This window comes from Cyprinus carpio, chromosome A23 (assembly GCF_018340385.1).
Source record: "Cyprinus carpio isolate SPL01 chromosome A23, ASM1834038v1, whole genome shotgun sequence".
Lineage (NCBI taxonomy): Eukaryota > Metazoa > Chordata > Actinopteri > Cypriniformes > Cyprinidae > Cyprinus > Cyprinus carpio.
Genome location: NC_056594.1, coordinates 4,478,017 through 4,492,994, shown reverse-complemented (window position 1 = coordinate 4,492,994; position 14,978 = coordinate 4,478,017). Strand labels below are relative to the sequence as shown.

At 40.3% G+C, this 14,978-nt stretch overlaps 1 protein-coding gene across 5 annotated transcripts in view; it reads right to left on the bottom strand.

Moving 5' to 3' along the window:
• Positions 1-10,713: 10,713 nt before the first annotated feature.
• LOC109064091 (neuron navigator 1-like) overlaps positions 10,714-14,978 on the bottom strand; it is a 124,538-nt gene continuing 120,273 nt past the window's right edge. For all 5 annotated transcript variants that reach the window (XM_042712696.1, XM_042712700.1, XM_042712697.1 and 2 more), the window contains one exon: positions 10,714-14,943. In XM_042712696.1, the coding sequence (XP_042568630.1) occupies positions 14,860-14,943 (84 nt within the window). In that variant the 3' untranslated portion in view covers positions 10,714-14,859. The remainder of the gene's footprint in view (positions 14,944-14,978) is intronic.

The following is a 14,978-nucleotide window of genomic DNA, read 5'->3' as shown; positions in this document are numbered from 1 at the left end:
GGCCTAGGGTAGTCCCTTCAGAGGAATAAGACGGCATGATTTAGAGAATCTATCAACAATTACAAGAATACATGTGCAGCCTTTCGAAGGCGGTAGGTCCTTGATAAAGTCCACCCCTAGGTGTGACCATGGACGGTTAGGAACGGGCAGAGGGAGGAGTTTGCCAGATGGTAGGTGACGGGGGCTCTTCGAGATGGCGCATTCCCTACATCCTTGCATGTACCTTTTGACGTTGGATGCCATGTTGGGCCACCAGAAGCGTTCTCTCAGCAGCGAGAGGGTTTCATTGACCCCCGGGTGGCCAGTGCCTAGTGAGGTGTGAGCTGAGTGGATGAGTGGAGTGCGCCGTGTCTTGGTGATGTATTGCAAGCCCGGTGGATAACCTGGCGGGGTGTTGGTGGAGGAATTGGAGGAGGGCATAGTCTCCGCTGACCAAGTGATTGGGCTGATAATAAATTTTTCTGGGAGTACAGCTTCAGGTTCCTCCAGGTTTTCTTCAGGAGTGTAACAACGGGATAAGGCATCCGCCTTGACATTCTTGGATCTGTGCTGATAGGAAATTAAGAAATTAAAGTGGGTAAAGAATAGAGCCCATCGGGCCTGCCTGGGGTTAAGCCTCTTGGCCATGCGCAGATATTGAAGGTTTTTGTGGTCTGTGAGTACTAGGAAGGGGTGTTTGGCTTCCTCCAGCCAATGCCTCCACTCCTCAAGCGCCAACTTGATGGCTAAGAGTTCGCGGTTGCCGATGTCGTAATTAGTCTCCGCCGGGTTGAGCTTGCGGGAAAAGAAGGCACATGGATGGAGTCAGCTGGGATTCCCCTGCTGCTGGGAGAGCACCGCTCCTACCCCTGTGGTGGAGGTGTCGACTTCCACAATGAATGGCCTATTGGGATCGGGGTGGACCAGGAGAGGAGCGGTGGTGAAGGCCTCCTTCAGGGAATTGAATGCCTCCGTGGCGGCTGGGGTCCAGGACAGAGACTTGGGCTTATTTCAGAGGACGCTGGTGAGAGGAGTGGTGATGGAGCTGTAGTCTTGGATGAAGCGGCGGTAGAAGTTAGCGAAACTTCTCTCTTTTAGAGAAGTGGGTGTTGGCCAGTTCTGGATGGCATCCACCTTCCCCTCGTCCATCCGGATGCCACTGCTATCTATGTTGTAGCCAAGGAACTGCACTGAGGGCCGATGGAAGGAGCACTTCTCTGCTTTCAGATAGAGTTGGAACTCTCTCAGGCATTGAAGGACCTCCGCAACGTGGCATCGATGTTCCGTTAGGCTCCGGGAGTAGATGAGCATGTCATCGATATAGACTAGGACTAACTTTTGGAGAAACTCCCAGAGCACCTCATGAATGAAATCCTGGAATACGGAGGGGGCGTTGACTAGACCATATGGCATAACAAGATATTCGTAGTGACCAGTAGGGGTGATAAAGGCTGTCTTCCACTCGTCCCCCTCATGTATTCGGATGAGGTTATACGCGCTGCGCTGGTCCAACTTGGTGAAGACAGTGGCACCACGGAGATGTTCCAAGGCTGCTGGGACGAGAGGAAGAGGGTAGCAGAATTTTACGGTGATATTGTTGAGGGAGCGATAATCAATACATGGCTGCAAGCCTCCGTCCTTTTTGTCTACAAAGAAGAAGCTTGAAGCAGCAGGGGAAGTAGATGGACGGATGTAGCCTTACGCCAGCGCCTCCTTGATGTAATCCTCCATGGCCTTCTCTTCCGGGATGGAGAGGGGGTAGATCCTTCCCCTTGGCACTGGCTCACCTGGAAGCAGATCTACTTTTGGTCTTCGCCGGTCCTCCACGAGATTACCGGATTATGCTGCTCCAACCACGGGCGCCCTAGAATCACGTCAGCGGTGGATTACTCCAGAACGAGAGGATGGATCTTCTCCACATGAATTAGCCCGATCTGGAGGGTCAGAGGGCCGACACCATGGCGAACTTGTCTCCTGCTTAGCGGTTTTCCAGTTATTGAATGGATCTGGTAGGCTGACGGCGTTGCCATGGTAGTGAGGTTGAGCTGACGGCAGAGGGTGCCTGAGATGAGTTGCCGGCTGACCCAGAATCGAGGAGTGCATGGACTGGAAGGGAAACATCAGCGGCAGTAAGTGTCACAACGTTGGTGAGTGGCTTCATCTGATACTTGGAAGGGAAAATGGCACTCACCATGGGACGAGGAGGACGGACGGGCCATAGGGAGATGATATACCCCGGTGATCCACAGTACAAGCAGAGATTCTGGGCCAGCCGTCTTTGCCGTTCAGTCATCGTGAGACGAGTGGTATCAACTTGCATGGGTTTGTGGGCTGGTTCTGGGGAGCTGACGGTCTCTGGACGGCAGAGGGGTGAGTTGGCATGTGACTGGCCCTGGTGCTCTTCGAGGCACGACTGCATACGAGTGGCGAAGCGGATGGATAGTTGAATGAAACGTTCAAGCCCGATGGTGTCCTCGTATGCAGCGAGATGCAACCGCACTCGAGGATCCAATCCCTGACAGTAGGTGGTCAGCAAGGCTTGCTCATTCCATCCACTTGTGGCCGCGAGAGTCCTGAACTTAAGAGCATATTCATTTACAGTCATCTTTCCTTGTTTTAAATTATAAAGTTTCTCACCAATGGATGAATCCCAGGTGGGTCTACCGAAAACTTCTCTGAAGTGGTCAACAAAGCTAGAATATGACTGGATGACAGAGTTATTTTGGGTCCAAATGGAATCGGCCCATTGTAGTGCTTTACCTTGCAACTGGCAGATTACGAAGGCTACCATCGATCGCTCGGTGGGGTACAAGTGCGGTTGCTTCTCCAGGACCAGCGAGCATTGGAGGAGAAATCCGCTGCATTCCTCTGCCGAACCAGACAAGGTTCCGGAAGTGCTCGCTGGTGAAGGGGGTGATGGAATGCTGGTGATCGTCCGACGAACGTGTCAACGAGGTCCTGGAAGGGGTCCATGAGGTAGACCGGGACCGGTAGACAGGGACCGGAGACTGAGAATGACAGGGAATGATGTTTATTGTGACACAAGCAGAGGTGAAGGTGAGAAATGGTGAAGAAATGGGTGGGGATACGGTGCTGGTGTCTTGGAAGGTGAGATGATCCGAGAGGTGGTGGCTTGAGACGATGGAGGAAGATGACACACACACACACACACACACACACACGATGGGAACAGGAGGACACTGGAGATCGCTGGAGAGAGGTAAGTCAGGTGTATGGTTAGTCCTTAGAATTAGCAGTTAGGTATTGACCTAGTTGCGAACGAGACCGGACAGTGACTGCGTGTGTGTGTGTGACTTTTTTTAGTGCTGGGGAGATTGCAGGTAGATGAGGAGCAGGTGAGTGTGATTAGTACTCAGGTGAGGGCGTGCGCTGTGATTGGGTAGTGTTGGAGCCTGGCGTGTCTGTGACAGTTCATTAGTTAACAATCTTGATGAACAAAATAAGAATCATAAACATGTGTGCTTATTTTCTGCAATAATCCAAAAGCCAATGGAAAAATCATATATATATATATATTTTTTTTAAGAAACCAGGGTGAACTATAGGGTAGGACTACAAAAATACAGTATGTCATTACTGCAGGACTCTATGGAGGACAGTTTTAAGTGCTGTGCGTTCTGTGAAACACATGCTACAATTTGTACAAAAGCGGAAGTATGCTTTGGCCTTGCTAAAATGAGAGGTTTTTGATTTGTTACGTGGTTGTTATTTTTATTATTTCTTTTTCTTCAGTCTGATATTTTAGTTTCTAGATATCGTCTGGGTTCCTCTTTCTTTATAAGTCTGTGACTTTTTACTTGTTTTGTTGTTTGCCAGGTGATAAGTGGTTTGTCATTGTGACACTCATTTGTTAACAATAATAAATTCTCCATTTTATTTATTTATTCATTTTAAATTAAAAATAAATAAATAAATGTATTGATACAAAAGTGACAATCTAAACTCAAACTTACATGTCATGATCATGTGCTGTACCAATAAGTCATGGCACTAATAGACTACCTATTTTAAAAAGTTTGAATTATTGGATAATTAGTAAGAAAAGAAACATTGGCATGAATAAAATCCTTCATCATATAAATCCAGCATGTCTGTTAATAAAACTTTTCACTTTCTCCCCTGAACAACCAGCACTGTGACCAGTGTCAGCCAGCACTGTGCGGTTGTCCTCTCTGATGTAAATCTCTATTGGCTGTCCTCTAACAGCAGATATTACTATGAGGTCGCTGTAATTTTGCCAAGTAAGACATGTTCCTGGATCAACATCTTTTGATGATCCTGGATCAACATAACTGTCCAAAAATATAGACTTAACCCAATCCGTACCCCTAAACCTAACCCTACCCATAATTTATTCCTAAAATCAGTGTGAAATGATAGCTGATTAACAAAGGTGTAGAAGCACCAAACCCTGATCGTAAACCTAAACCAGATATTTCCTGAAAAGTTATCCCTCAATTCTGATTGGTTGATAGGAATGTTGTTCCAGGAACAACAAAGATGTTGATCCAGGAACATGTTGTGCTTGGTGAAATCACGTTCACCACTACTATGAGGGTACAGCTTCCCGAATCTAAGCCCTCCAGACCTCTAATCCTTACTTCCCAGGACTCAAGCAACAAGTACATTAATTATGACTAGAAACAATTGACACCTGTGGAGTGACACATTGCTGATCCAGTGCAACTGCTGACACCGTGCTTGATGGGACTCTGAGCGCACAGTTGGCATTGAAGGTTCACATTCAGCTCACCTTCAGCTTACCTTACAATACCTGACCTAATTACCCCAAAGCCCGAGCTTGTACATGTGAAAAACCTAATCCTTGGTCTTCAAACCCTTTTTACAGTCCTCATATGTAATCCTGTGTGATGTCTTGAATCGCTGCCATCCACCAAAACATTCACCCATTAAACCCAAATGGATGAACAGTTTGTACTCTTTGATTCTCTAAGCCAACATGCTAGCACATCTCTTTTCATTCAGGCTTGTTTGACCTCATAAAAACATTTTTATTGGGTTATTATTAAAAAGATGCTTGGTTAAAATGGTCCTAGGATTACAGTGGCCCGTATGTGCACAACACAATGGTCACTAGTGGGCTTCTTGACCTGAAAGACCTATATATATATATATATATATATATATATATATATATACACAATTAATTATATTTAATAACAAAATAAAATATTTAAAATTATTTCAACTGTTTGGTTACCAATATTCTTATATCTGATATTCTGCAGACAAAAGGAAGCTAGACAAGTTTGAAAAATTTGAGTAACTTTTGACAGAAATTGGTTATGACAAAATTGTTACCGTCTGTGTTTGAGCACACTATCAAACTCTTAAAAATAAAGCTTCTTTATTGGCATCTTAAGAACGTTTAACATCAATAGAACCTTTACAATTCACAAAAAGGTTCTTTAGATTATTAAAATGTTCTTCACACTAAGAAAAAAAAGTTCACTGAAATGTTCTTTGGGAAACAAAAATGGTTCTTTTATGTTATAGCTGATAAAGCTCTGCTATTGGAACATTTTTATTTTTAAGAATAAAATAGAGTGCTTTAGGGATGACATACTTTAGTAGGCCATAACCCAGAAATGAGTTAGCATTTTAGCACTTCTGGGTCCATTATCTCAAAGTCGGTGGGTTTTTAAATGGGTTTTTGATTAAATGCCTGAAATAAGGTCTGTGTTTAACATAAGCTCTAGATATTTTCATGTTTTATTCCGTGATATAAAATGCAAAATTAATACCTGTCAGCCTCTGTTCTGTGTTTTGTTCCCCATGTACTCTGTGACCCAGTTTCTGTCTCCCTGCTTTGATTCTGTCTTTACCTGTGTTTAGTCCAGCATCTTATTCTGAAAAAAGGAAAGAACTACAGAGGGCATTGAATAATGGACTGAGCTTAAAAAAACTTATTGAGTCTGCCTGGCACACATTATATAATTAAGGCTGTCATGGCTTTTCTAAAAGAAACTCAGCTTGTAAACAGGATTTAATATTGGAAGGAATTTTTTTTTAGTTTTTTTTTTTTTTTATACACAGAGTAGAATTTAAAATTTTATATCAAATGAGTTCACACTTCCATCATGTAGATGGCAGTAATGTACTTCATTTGCAAACCACCAAATAAAAAACACAGAAGAAGAAGTCCAGCATCTGGTATTGTTTGTCAACTCCTTGTGCTACGTGTGATTCCTGTGATATGAATAATTCCTTGGTTTAGTACTCCTGGTTTCCTTGTTCCAAGTTCCGTGTTCCTGCACAGTAGCAAACGTGACAGAATACCGGACCAAGAAACAAAAAGTAAGCGGCACCACTTCGCCTTGTTTTTCTTTTTCCGTTTTTTGAAAAGTGTTTTGTTTTTTTGTTTTTTTGGCAGTTTTTGTCAGTTCCCGAGTCAAGTCAGCTGGCAGGTCCCAAGTCAAGCCCGCACATGACGTTAATGTGGCAAGCCCGCTGGGTGTTAATGTGGCAAGCCTGCCAGCTCCAAAGCTTACTCCAGTGCCCACTCCTCGTATGCGCCTTCCTGTGTGCCCTCCATTGTCAGCTCCAGCCCCAAGAATCACTCCAGTGCCAGCTCCCCAAAAGCACTTTGCTCTATTTTGATTATTTATGCAATAATATATATTAATGGGTAATAATATATATAAAGTGACGTGATACAGCCAAGTATGGTGAACCATACTCAGAATTTGTGCTCTGCATTTAACCCATCCAAAGTGCACACACACAGCAGTGAACACACACACACCGTGAACACACACCCGGAGCAGTGGGCAACCATTTATGCTGCGGCACCCGGGGTTCAGTGCCTTGCTCAAGGGCACGTCAGTCGTGGTATTGCCGGCCTGAGAATCGAACCCACAACCTTAGGGTTAGGAGTCAAACTCTCTAACCACTAGGCCACGACTTCCCCCTATTTATTTATTTATTTATTTATTTATTTATTTATTTATTTATTTATTTATTTATTTATTTATTTATTTATTTATTTAATGGTGTTAGACCAGGTCTCCTCAAAATAATGATAAAGATGTTGTTCACAACAGATAACATCACCCTTGAGACTACTGCATAACATTGACAGTCTTGATCCAATCAAATAATAACTTTGTTTACTTTGCAAAGAGTAGTCAAGGTCAAGTTCCCCCTATATAAGTGGTTAGAGGCTGACTGGCCCCATACAAAAATGTAATGACTGCCCTATTTCAAGAGTGATATTGCCATATATGTTACCGATAAGGTGCTAGATAATTTTCACACTGTACATTCGCTGGGTAGATGAAGATATAAGTTCATAAAATCGCCATAGTAAAATTTTGCAAAACTTTCAATAGTTTTAGCAAATTACATTATTTTATGATTTAATAAATAAATAAATAAATAAATATCACCACATGAACATATAAAATCAACCAGTAAAGGCAAAAAGGTGATTACAAATACATTACATTATTTTGATAATACATCATACATTCATAAACATTTGAAACCTAAAATCTCGATATTGATAACAAAAGCTTGTGGATATTATGCGTCAACTAGCCAGTTATAGATCAAATATGAATTTCCAAACACTAGCAGTGATGTCATAATACACCCACAAATTTAAATGTGGAGTGTGCAGATACGGTGACAGTTTGTTGAAAGATCCCTTCCTAATAGGAAGAATTAGAGGAGCTGGCTATAAATCAGTCTGTTGTGACATCTCAAAGACAAGTGCTATAACAGACTGTCATAAACACACTTTTCTGATGACATCTGATCATTGATCACAGTTCAACATGATTCAATTTCAAGAAGATGGCACAATGATTGAAAACCATCCCTAAGACTAAAGAGCTTATCAGCAATACTGAGAGGATTTACGCATATCCTTCCTTGCAGTATTCCACGGTATATCCATCCAGTCCAGAGCCAATATTATCTGGGGATCTCCACTTAAGAGTGACTGAGGTGTCATTGACGTCATTCACAGGGGCTGAGGGGCACTTGCGGGCACTGCACATTCAAAATATATATATTGAAAAAAACATGCATTTCTACAGTATTGAAAAGATTAAAAGATGGATGGATGGATGGATGGATTGGGTGAATGGATGGATGGGTAGGTGAGTAGACTGGATGGAAAGATGGGGATGGATGGAAGGATGGATGGATGGATGGATGGATGGATGGATGGATGGATGGATGGATGGATGAATTGACTGGGTGAATGGATGGATGGGTAGGTGAGATTGGGTGGATTTGGTGGGTGGTTGGAGTGATTGATTGATTGGGTGGGTGGATGGGTGGGTGGAAGGATGGATGGATTGAGTGGAAGGGCCATTGTGTGGATAAAAAGATTGGGTGATGGCAGGATTGGCTAGCTGAATGACTGGGTCGATAGACCGGGTGGGTGGATGGCTGGATAGGTGGAGGAAAGGAAGGATGCTTGGGTGGATGGAAGAATGGTTGGCTGGATTGATCGAATGAATGGATGGGTGAGTGGGTAAATGGAAGGATTTGGTGGATGGATGGTTTACCTGCTGGTGGAGGTGGTGTTGGTGCTTTAGGTCGCATCCACAGTTGCAGATTCAGCAGGAGCAGCTGATGATCAAATACACCGGAATATTAGGATTCAGAGTTCAGTTCACTGACATGCATCAAGGATTTTACTGCTATATGTCAATAAAATCAAAACAACACAATCAAAGCATCTATTGTAATTTTCTGAAGGGTGTATCTCACATTATAAAGCATCTGGATCCAAACTGAAGTGGAATAATTAAAAATGATGACCAAACCAAAATGATTTACCATCAGGTGAAGCATCAGTGGAGGGATTAGCTTCCTCAGCAGGGCCTGATAGTAAATCATTAGACTTCTGTTAGCGCAGGGCCACTCTGGAGAGATCGCTCAATTAGTACTGTTTAATAAGCAGTATTTTTTTTTTTTTTTTTAGTAATGGTAGTTTAGCGTCATGGAGCAACAACTGCAGAAATAGCACCATCATCTTCAAGATTCAAGATTCAAGAGATTCAAGATTTTTATTCATCACATACCCGATTATATAGACTAGAGCATATATAACCAGCAGTGAAATGTGAGTCAGTTCCACTCCTAGGTCAGCAGCTAATCTATAACACATATATACACACAACTTCAGCAGATATACGAACACAAACACACACACACACACACACACACACACACACACACACACACACACACACATATATATATATATATATATATATATATATATATATATATATATATATATATATATATATATACTTACCTTAAACCTCCCCCTCATGCAGTGGTCACATTAGTTTCTAAACACATCAGCAGCTAAAGACACTAATGAAAAGTCAGGTGAAAAGTCATGCCATTTCATTTCAGCATGCAGTGAGATGCACTCTTCAACCACAGCCTGTTCTTGCTTTGGCTGACATCACACATCATTGGTGATCAGTGGTTTTTGCACTCAGCAGGCCACCAGTTTACTGAAGAAGTAACATTTGCTGTGATAGATGATGGCTGGATGAATCAGTCTTTGTAAACTGATGGAATCTGAACAATGTCAAAATTGGCAAAGAAATCAAAGTGCAGAAGGGGCGGGGAGTTATTTTGATTCTGAGACGTGGGTTAATGTAACATTAAAAATGTGATGATACTTAAAAATGCTGTGTGTACTCTGTACTATTACAGGTAGTCATTTTTATAGCTTAAGCCTACGCTGGGGTCTGAGCAGCAGGGGCAGAGGCTAGAGTTACATGTTAAATAAATGTTAGAAGTTGTTAGGTACACGTTAGAGGATAGGTATAAATTACAATGCTGCTGTAAGACAAGGCTCAGGGATCAACAAGTGCTTTGTATTTAATTCATCTGCTTTAATTCATCAAACTCTGGGGTTAGAAGCATATTAGGGAAACTTCTACACTAATGCATGTACATAATAATTAGTATATTTAGGCTTGTTCAGCCTTTCTGTAGCTCAAGAGATTTGAGAGAACATCTTTTTACAACGCCTGTATGAACATTGGAATTTTTGCAAGCTTGACTACTCTTCTACTACACACTCAAAAGTGTGTACTTTTTCTTCACCAAAAGAGTACATACTTTTAGGGCGTAGTATAAGTAGGCACAATGAGACACAGCATAGCATTCTCTGATCTTTTTCTATTCTTACCACTAGTTTTCTTTAAAAAAGCCTCTAACACTGGCATTCTCTATTCTATTTCTGTTCTATCTTCCTGTCTTCTTTTTATTTATTATAAAAATTACCCTCTAAAACTAGCATTCTCTGTTCTATTCTATCTACTTGTTTTCCTTTTATTATATATATATATATATATATATATATATATATATATATATATATATATATATATATATATATATGATTGTTTCTATTGTCCTCATTTGTAAGCTAACCGAGACTTGTCACAGCACTTACATATTATTGCTCTATTGTTGTTTTTGATTGCTTCTATTGTCCTCATTTGTAAGTAGCTTTGGATAAAAGCATCTGCTAAATGACTAAATGTAAATGTAAAAAATAATTTTAGAATAGGAATATTTGTGTTGAGAAATATATATATATATATAAGTGATAAAAAAAATATATAAACAGCTGTCATGTTATTAAATTAATGTAATAATTGCCAAATAACATTTTTTTTAAAAACTGAAATAAAAGCACAAATCCAGTGTAGGGATGGCATGAGTTTATTGGAAACGTGAGTGAATATTTGATGGAAGAAATTCTCTCAGATCAGTACATGCCTTTTATAACCCCTTTCCAGCAGACAGTTTGCAAAAACATAATAATAAAAACCAACATCAACAAAAGGTGTCTCATCTGAGGGCCGGATCTTTTCATATTTTACTGTGATTGTGGTCGCAGATGAGTTTACTATTTACAATGTTTACAATTGCAATGCTCTATACAAAATAGAAATATTTATTAAAGAGAAAGCAAGAAAAAATTAAAGAGTAAGAAGAACCAAAAGAAAAACATAGTTTTGTTTGAAATCCCAATGGGACAGGTAGGTCCAATGTGTTTTTCCAGACAAACAATGGCGATACACATCAACATTAAAACACCATCAAACCTGCACATTAGCTTATCACATACCATTGTTTTCTGTCATTGGTACTAACAACTCAACTCTACAATGTTATTCCAATGCTGCATAGTGACAAATCATGAATCTGTTTTGACTAAACAATATTGAACCTGTTTAATCTAAAACAAGTGGAAAAAAACACGAGTTTACAAAGCACAGGTTTTGTATTATTATTGTGCCTGCTTGAACATTCAGCATTGTTAATTGTAAAACAGTAAAAAATAATAAATTAATCCAGACTTAGACACTCCATTTTAGGTTCTCCAAACTTTATCAGTTCATATGCAAAACAGCAGATATGATAAAGCGCACTGTACTACGATGTCAAATAAATCTGTGAGATGAGAAGAGACGGTGGGAAATGGCTTTAGTTTGTGCTAGCTGGCAAAGCAGCCTTGATTTCCAGGACATTTGGAAACGAGACTACCGGCGAGCTCAAATCTCAAAGTTATTTTATAAGCTAGCAAATAAAAGGATAACACGTTCGCTCGCATTCTTATCCTCCACAGCAAACAATCCCTTGCAAAACATAATAGTTTAGGTATTGCAATGTCCAACGAGTTGGCTTATATTAGGCACATTTTCATGACAACCACTGGGGAATCTTCCCCAAAGCCCCAAACTATCCTTAAGCAGTTAAGGGTTAGTTTATGATCATACGATGAGCTGTTAAGACAGATTTTGAGGTACTTGTGTAATTTGAAGCATAGCTGAAGCACTTCTTTTTACTGTTTTTTATGGGTTGTTATGGCCAACTCAATCGTTAAAGCCATTCAATACCTTGTACGATCCGGAAGAGAATACAGAGGACACTTTTATAGTGAAAAATGTACATAGGCAACATGTTCTAGTTACTTTGTGGCAGTTAACTTGTCTCTACATGAAAGACGATAACTGAGAGATGACCACAATCCTTGCTGTAATGTATATCTAACCAGACACATTCAGTTTATAGTTGTGATATTTTAACCTTGCTCTGTTTATTCTACCATAGACCATTTTTGTTTGTATTTTTTATTTTTTTGGCAATTTTTTTTGAAAATCTATTTACAAACGTCAGACTTGGATCCTTTAGTAAAAACAAACAAACATTTACAAAAAAGACCTTTAAAAAACGCTCCTCTGGTTATTCATTTGGAGAGCTACATCTGACAGTAACAGGACAGGTAAACATGAGCACAAGAGTCGGCAAGCATCATCAAGAGCACTAGGTGTGTTGGCAAACTTAAGTTTTGATCCAATTTACATTCTGAGATTACAACGGCACAGTTTCATCAGACATTGCTATAGTGCTAGTACTAACCGGTTAGTACATGTACATGAGAAATTCAGTTTCAGTTTGGTAATTTAAGTAAAAGATCACTTTGCTCTTGTAGACTGGTTGCCAAACACATCCTTTGACGTCTCATGATAAGGTGCTTTTTTAGCTATAATTTTCCTCAGAGTTAAAGCTTTCATGCACCATACAGTTCTGGAGCACCTGTAATAAGCCAATAGCAAATGCATTCACAAGTTACAATCCACCATTGCTATTTTTGTTAATGGAAATTGATTCATAAGATATTCTGTCAGTGTTACAATTGTTACTGGAATGATTTGAGAGTTTGACCTTATACTGGGTCATCCTGTGACTTAAAATGACCAGACACAAAAACAATTGCAATGTTAATTCCAAAACTGGCTACATTGTTACAGAAGATCAAAGGAGACAAGTGCGTGTAAAACCGTAAGCTAACACTGATGTGATTTTGCTTTGAACCTCTAGACATAACAAAGGCCAAACACAAATGACTAAACCCCCTCCAGACATAAATTGTTTAAACCATTTTGGCTTTGTTCACACTGCAAACAATCCTGATCTGTTTTCAAACCCAATTTATCTGGATGTTACTTGGCAGGAGCTCACATTGGCTTCATTTGTTCAGGCAGTGGAGTCAATATCCAGTATATTTACAGCCCTGTTTCCAACTTGTTTTAACATGTGTTTTTGGTGATCCGATCACAAGTGTCCGGTACTAAATACATGTGTAAACAGGGTCTAAAACTGTGATCGAATCACTGAAACCACAAATGGAGGTAGTCAAAAATGCATTTACAATATAAATTCCTATTTGTCCTGGATGCCTAGATGCCACCCACCCTAAACTAACACATGATCGTTCTGAGACATGTTGAAAGAAAGTGCACAAAACAAGCGACTCAAACTGAAGCTAAAACTTAAGCAATTTCATCATAAACAAGAGATTATGATCCAAATTGCAACTGCCATCTTTATCTTTTCTTTATTTGCTTCCATCCCGCTAGCTTGTAAGCTGCGCAACATGGGTTCCTTCATTCCATGGTATGTGTCACTCTTGCAAAAGAGATGTTGAGTATCCCAAAGGGGAATTACTCAACAAAATCCAATCACAAAAGGTTGCATTAGATGCATTTGAAATGCATGTTAATACCAGGTTGAAACAGGGCCAACATTAGCTGCTACAGTAATGCTAGAGCACAAAGCCAAGTGTATTTGGGTTGTCAGTAAGAACAAAGCCTTTGATTAACTTGATAAGATCAAATGCACTGGATGCACATAAATAATTACTGAAAGTAACATGTTGCATACTGTTTTCATGCACCGGTAACAGCACCTCTGTTATTACTGAAAACGATTAAATCGCCTGAGGTCGCTCTCCGACTGTATCAGGCGGTGCATCACATAAGCCCTATTGCAGTCATGCTCAAGTTTTGCTGCATCTCCAAGTGTAGCCTTAATTGAGACCAACAATATCAGGCGGCAGATCACATGAGCTTCATTTTCTGTTCTCTTATTGGTAGACATTTGCATATAACTGAACATTGTCAATCCCCGACAGTCTCTATCGCTCATGTTGCCTCAGAATCTCACTGAAAACAACTGACTTTTGGTTGCTTTTTTGCCGCAACTCACCATTGAAGTGAACAACCTAGGAACCGTGAACAACCAGTCAGTGCTCTTGATTGAAAGCTAAGAGTCAAAGTGCATCCTCTCAGAGATCTACAGTCTAAATCTGTCTGATGGCTGTGTGTTTGATAGAAGTGTATGCAACCTGGTTATGGGTATGTACTGCACCTTAAAACTGCATCACTATGCAAACTGTGAGGTAAATAGAGTAATATTCAGATTGCTATGGGACTGACTTCATGATATATGGAGGGACATCGTTTAAGGCTGAATTCTGAGCACCATCTTGTACGTTACGTTTTGCATCCTTGCGAGTTGGTCTAAATGTAACCGCACCTTTGTGTACAGGGTTCAGGCAACTTGATCTTGAGGATGGAGTGTCATAACTTTTGCAAACAAGAATAAATAGATTTTTGGTCCATATGGTCAGATATTACCTAAAACAAAAGTAATATTGAAAAAAATGTGGAGAAAATTTTGTTCCCAGTATGATAGACAAGAACATTTCATCTTCAAAATCTTCACAATCCCCAGTTGCAAGTATTACCATGCAAATTGCAGGTTAGATAAGCAAATAAAGGTCTGGTTAAGACAACAGTGCAAAAAAGATTCTCGCTCAGATCTGGCAGGATCAGTTCTTTAGTTTTTCTTTCAGACTTCTTGACATGGATATTCTTGACAGTTCCTCTTCTCGATTCTCACAAACCTTTTGAAGGAGACATGAGGTGCATTTTAGCTGTACAGAACAGTGTTTTGTAACAGCCCTAGCCATTAGTAAGCTCTCAAGTCTTTTAGCTCAGCCTAGAAAGTGGGGTTGCCAGAAATGTCCCGTTCAGGTGATTCAATGTAGTTGGCAGATTCCTGGAGTTTCAACAGAATCTCCATCTGAATGATGGATAGAACAAGGACAGCTTGTCAGA